Consider the following 6,308-nt stretch of genomic DNA (forward strand, 5'->3'; position numbering starts at 1 on the left):
AATAATGAAATCTTATTGGAAAATAAAGAACAAAAAAAATCAATTATATTTAACCCATTCAATTTTGAATAACACTTTTTATCAATTCAGTTCAAATAAAACTTATATCAACATGTACATAACAATAAGTAGATCGCAATGTTATACTCATAATCTTATAAACAATCATATTCTAAAAATTACAAGAGAAAACCAGTTATGTTCAAAACTAATTAGGATAATAAAAAAAAACATGTGCTTCTAAGCTTGTACCATATACTTTCTTTAGCCATAAATCAGCATTATAACAACAACAAAATAATAACTCTTTCAAAGGTTGTACCCCCTAACTTTCATGAGTTGTGAAACACCACTCATAACCTACGCTGCTACACTATACAGGAATAGAACCGTGTTTGTAGAGTTAGTGATGCTCATATTCTTCTATTGTATATTGAGCAACTTCTAATTGTGTGATGAGTAATACGTCAACAACTCCTTTTCTTTATTCCTAAGATGATTTGAATTTGTTTAATAATACAACATTTTATTCGTATATTTGCAAATCTTGTTAATTTATAAGCCAATACTCTATACGCCTTTATTTAAAAAATATATAAAAGTAAGTGATTTACTAATTATGGAAAAGTCGTAATCATTTATACATATACATGCTTATTAACTTAGTCTACAACAATTTTGTCAGATCATATTTTGTTTGTTAAAATTTATCAATAAGTATCTTATAGGTAAGATTGCTGAATGTATACAAACTCTGTTTAGAATACTCGGTTTATATAAAAAAAAATTGATGTTGAAATTGTTAAAAGAGAGATTCTTTCTAAAGATACAGGCTTAGAGCATTCACAATGATATTGTGAAAGTTGAGGCCTTTTATTTTAATATTAAAGTATTTAATGATTTAACTGTTATATAAATAATGAATAATGAATTATACTTGTGTGTATACACACAAATTAACATTTAAATTCAAACTATTATTTATTACTTTTTGTGAAATATTCATAACTTTATAAACTTACGGTCCTAAAAAGTAAAATCTACGTCACTTATCTCACATAAGATTTGAACTCTCACAACTTGAAAGATAAACATCAATGCAACATCTCATTACCATTGGGCTGGAAACCTAGAAGCCATTTAGTTACTTATATTGTTAGTAAGATTCAATATACAAAACACCATGAAGTTTGTTAAAAATAAATTGGGTATGAAATGGTATTATAAAAGTGTGATCCTACTAAAAAAATACAAATAAAATGTATAGACATATATAGTAGTAGTCTGTCCATATAAAATTGTGATAGTTGAAAACTTAGATTACAAAGTTTTATTTAAATCAAAGAACTTAGAGATAAGAGCTTAACTATGATCCTAAATAAATAATTTAGTTTAATTATTTATTCGACATAACAAAATAAAAATAAGAGCCAACAACTAATCCAAAGAATTGTAACTTTCTATCAACAAAATACCTTTTGTTCTTTAAAAACTTAAAATGAAAATAAAATGGAATGAAAAGCAAAAGTAACTTTTGTTTGTAAATGAGTGATAATATAGGGAAGAGGAGAAAATGAACACCTGTTACAATTATATATGTGTCCACTCAATAATAACAACAATTTTAGCTTCTTACTTTCTCCTATACTTTTAATTTAAGAAACATGGCTATGTTCATTAGATGCCCCACCACTCTCATCAAAACTTCCCCTATATAAACCCTTAACTCAAACATTTTATGTGCACCACTTGTCAGGACTAAGAGCTAGAAAGAGAACTAAGAGAGAAAGAGAGAGTGAAAGAATTCTCATTTCTCTGAATCTCTTGTCTGTGTTGAGTGTGTGTGAAAACTTGATAGAGAAGATGACTACAGAAACTTTTGCTCATCTTACTCTTGCATTTGGCCTTCTTGGTATATAGCTCTCTCTCTCTCTCTCTCTATATATATATATATATATATATATTCCCTCTCTCTCTCTTATATATATACATACATATATGCATGATGATAATATAACATTACCATGCAAGTTATGAAAAATATACAAAACCTTTTTTTCTAAGGGGACTAGGGGTGGAATCACTAGTGATGGATTCCATCACTCCCACTATCCAATCAACTAATGCCATGTCATCAACCATATTTCCATCACTAGTGATAGAAATGGACTAGGGGTGGAATCACTAGTGATGGAATTCTATCACTCCCTCCCAATTTTTTTAATTTTCATTTTTAAATTAGAAAATAAAAATAAAACACTAAATTAAAAATTTCACTAATTTTAAAACATACTAGTTCAATTTAACATACTAGGAACATACAATTTAAAAAAAAAAAACCCTACTCCTCGAATTTAACATACTAGGAACATACAATTTAAAAAAAAAAAAAAAACTACTCCTCGTCCGAATCTGGAAACTCCAAACCTAGAGAACCTACTAGTTCGATTAAATCGTATCTCAACCGAAAGTGAGTTTCTTCGTTACGCAATTGTAAATGGATATCTTGTGGAACTTGAACTTGTGTAGGAGGATCCGGTACCCAATCCGGGGATATTGCACGTCCGTCGTGTTTGATCAACATATTGTGCAATATGATACACGCATACACTATGCTATGTATTGCTTTCTTGGTCATCGAACGAACCGGTCGGTGTAGTATACCCCATCTACCCTTTAAAACACCAAACGCCCTCTCAACATCTTTTCTTGCCGATTCTTGCAATTTTTTGAACGCCTTTTCTTTAGCCTCGACGGGAAATGAGGGAGCTTTCACAAAAACAGACCAAGACGGGTAGATACCATCCACAAGATAAAAGCCTCGTCTGTAATGTCGACCGTTAACATAGAAAGGAGAGGAAGGTGCGGTACCATCCGTTACGCTTTGGAACAACGGCGACGTATGCAACACATTGATGTCGTTGTTTGAACCTGGAACACCGAAGTACGAATGCCAAATCCATAAATCATTCGACGCCACCGCTTCTAGTATGATGGTTGGTCTTTTGATGTCTCCCCTCACATACGCCCCTCGCAACTCTCTTGGACAATTTTTCCACTCGATATGTGTACAATCGATGCTGCCGAGCATCCCGGGAAAATGCCATCTAGCCTCGTGTGCGGCATAAATACGAGAGATGTCGTGGCTCGTCGGTTTTCGTAAAAACTCGCTAGAATACAACTTAATAACCGCATTGCAAAAAAATTGCAAACACTCACGTGAAGTTCTTTCAGACATAGCTAGGTATTCATCATATTGATCGGGTGGGTTACCCGTCGCTAGTTGGCGAATGGCGGACGTGCATTTTTGAATCGGCGTGAAACTTGGTTTGCCCCTCGCATCGTAACCTTCTTGAAACCATCCCTCGCTTGCCTCGATGTCTCCAACAATCTTTAAAAATAATTCTTTGGGTAAACGAAAACGATCTCTAAACGTTTCGGAATTGTATAGCGGGTTTTCCACAAAATAATCGTTCATCAAAACTTCGTTGGCACGTATACGATCACGGCCGACCATCTTCTTCTTTGGGCGGGACGACTCGGCATCAAGCTCGTTATACACCGACACAAAATAGTTTAGTGTGTCGTTGTCGGAAGACGACTCGGAATCGCTAGACATCGGAAACGTCGAATCGGTAGGGAATTCCATTTGAGAAAGATATAAAAAATTGGGTGAAATGGGTGTAAAATGGTTTAAAAGATATAGTTTGGTGTATGAAAAAATGGTTAAAATGTGGATATATATATAGATAAAATGGATTTTTTTTTATTAAAGTTACCGTTTTTAAACGGTCATGTGCACAACCAACGGTCAAATTTTTGAAAGTTCAACGCGTGTTGGTGGTAACGCGTTAATTGTACCACGCGTTTTCAAAGGGTGGCGGCGGTGTTGCGTTATAAATTAACGCGTTTTCAAAGTCCATCACGGGACCGCCCCGGGTTCTCTAAATAGGAAAGCCATATGTATATTTGTGACATTTTGTGGGCTTCGGTTAATGTAATTTACCCTGGTGATTGAAATGAAAATAAAATGATTTTTCATTGTAAAAAAAAAAATTATGACATGTGAACTTGGATTATCATATAGTTTTTATCATGTTTTACTAATGATGTACCTAATATATATGTTGTAGGCAATGCTGTATCATTCATGGTGTTTCTTGCCCCATTGTAAGTCTCTTTATTTATAACAAAGTTATTTCATTTATATTTTCTTGATAAACATGTTCAAGTTTGGCTAATTAATGTTTTTGTTATTTAAAATCACAGACCGACTTTTTACAAAGTTTACAAAAAGAAATCAACCGAAGGGTTTCAATCGGTGCCATATGTTGTGGCATTGTTCAGCGCCATGCTTTGGATATATTACGCGCTCCTTAAGGCCAACGCGATGCTTCTTATCACCATCAACTCTGTGGGGTGTGTCATTCAAACCGGCTACATTTGCTTCTTCCTATTCTATGCACCAAAGAAGGCTAGGGTATGTGATCATTGATCTTTTCTTCTTTCCATTGCAAGTAATAAATGCCTAGTTAACTTTATTTATTGAAAGATGAGAGATATATAACAAATACAATTGTGTGCAGATTGAATGCCTGAAGTTGATTGTGTTGATGATAGTAGTTGGATTCGGGTTGATTGTCGGCCTAACTCAATTTTGCGCTCAAGGAGCCAACCGTGTCATGATAGTTGGATGGATTTGCCTCGTGTTCGCTCTATGTGTTTTCGTTGCACCCCTAGGCGTTGTGGTATGCATATATACATTAAAATTATATCGATAATTATAACAATAACATCAATACTAATCAGTATTATGATAAATTATTTGAACTTTGTAGAGACAAGTGATTAAAACAAAAAGTGTGGAATATATGCCCATTCTACTCTCTGTGGCTCTCACCCTCAATGCTGTTACATGGTTCTTTTATGGCCTACTTCTTCATGACTTCAACATTGCGGTAAGTTAAAAAAAAACATAAATATATCTTTTGATAATGTGTTTGAAATTAATAATTTTTTTGAATATTTATTACAGATCCCAAACGTACTTGGATTCACCTTTGGTGTTGTCCAAATAATTCTTTACTTTGTGTACAAAAACAAGAAGCCAGTTTGCGACGAAAAGAAGCCAGAATTAGAAATAAAGAACATTGCAACCGAAGAACAAAAGATCCAAGAAAACAAAGATCAAGAAATCATTGATGTCGTGAAGCTCAGCGCATTGATGCGTTCGATTCCAGTTGTTTCAAAACCAAACGAGAACAACAACATCACTGTTGAAGATCATCTGGTTCTTGAACCACAAGTGCCCAACCACACCATAGAAGTGGCTGCATGAGCTCATGATCGAGTCATCGATCAATATGGTTGGTTCGAAACGAATTGAAGGGTTCATGGTTCAATTCGGTCATGTAGATCTTGTTATATATTGGTTCTTGTGTTTGGATAGTTTAGTTGAAAACTATCCTACTTTAGGCAGCTAACTTCGTGTCCTATTGTTTCTGTTTTGTGACAATTATCAAAATAAATGAATTCGATGTTTAATAACTTTTGGTTGCTCTTAAATTACGAAACTAGCAATTTTAGATAAAAAGGATAACCGGCATGATAGTCCTTTGGTATATACAAGCAAAGATGATGTTTTTCTCTACTATTTATTAAGAAACGATATATATTAGTTTTCAACAAAAAATCTGGTACAGTGTTTCGGAAAGTGACCACTAATTTATTTATTTATGATATGGGGCAATTTAATAAAAAGATCAAATTCGTGAGAAAACGACTGACGAATGATTAATGATGAATGTAATTAGTTGTTGAAGTTAGTTGTTATGGAGGGTCTGATATAAAGCTACTAGGGGCTTTATTATGTTTCGTCATGTTCATATCACACAGGGTGGCCCTTCTTTTAACTTGCAGAGTGTGGTATAAAGCTCTCATCGTCATTATCTAATTATTATTTTTATTTATATATTTTATTTTTTTAAAATTAAATGCCAATTTTAATAACTAGAAAATTAAAAAAAAAAACATAATTTCAATAAAATAAAAGAAAAACATTACAAAGTGGATGATGATTTGGTCTTCTTACTCGTTGTTTAGCGCACTTTGCGAAAACGGATGGGTCAGATCCCACGCATTTTGGTTGTTGGGAAACATTGTGTCATTATATAAAAAAAGTGTAGAGATTTTGTATAAAGATTGAGATAGAAGGGCCGAAAATTATGGAAAAAGTGGGGTATTTATAGGTGAATTTTATAAAGTTTGAAATTAATTTTTTTAAATTGAATGTTACCATTGAACGGTAA

The 6,308-nt window shown here is 33.3% G+C and overlaps 1 protein-coding gene across 1 annotated transcript; it reads left to right on the top strand.

Annotated features, from left to right (window-relative positions):
• Positions 1-1,736: 1,736 nt before the first annotated feature.
• LOC110941770 (bidirectional sugar transporter NEC1) lies at positions 1,737-5,547 on the top strand. The gene is made up of 6 exons (XM_022183434.2): positions 1,737-1,912; positions 4,134-4,170; positions 4,270-4,480; positions 4,587-4,748; positions 4,839-4,958; positions 5,036-5,547. Exons 1-6 carry the CDS (start codon positions 1,864-1,866, stop codon positions 5,336-5,338), a joined length of 882 nt encoding a protein of 293 aa, XP_022039126.1. The 5' UTR covers positions 1,737-1,863; the 3' UTR covers positions 5,339-5,547.
• The last annotated feature ends 761 nt before the right edge of the window (positions 5,548-6,308 follow it).

Source organism: Helianthus annuus, chromosome 5 (assembly GCF_002127325.2).
Source record: "Helianthus annuus cultivar XRQ/B chromosome 5, HanXRQr2.0-SUNRISE, whole genome shotgun sequence".
Classification (NCBI taxonomy): domain Eukaryota; kingdom Viridiplantae; phylum Streptophyta; class Magnoliopsida; order Asterales; family Asteraceae; genus Helianthus; species Helianthus annuus.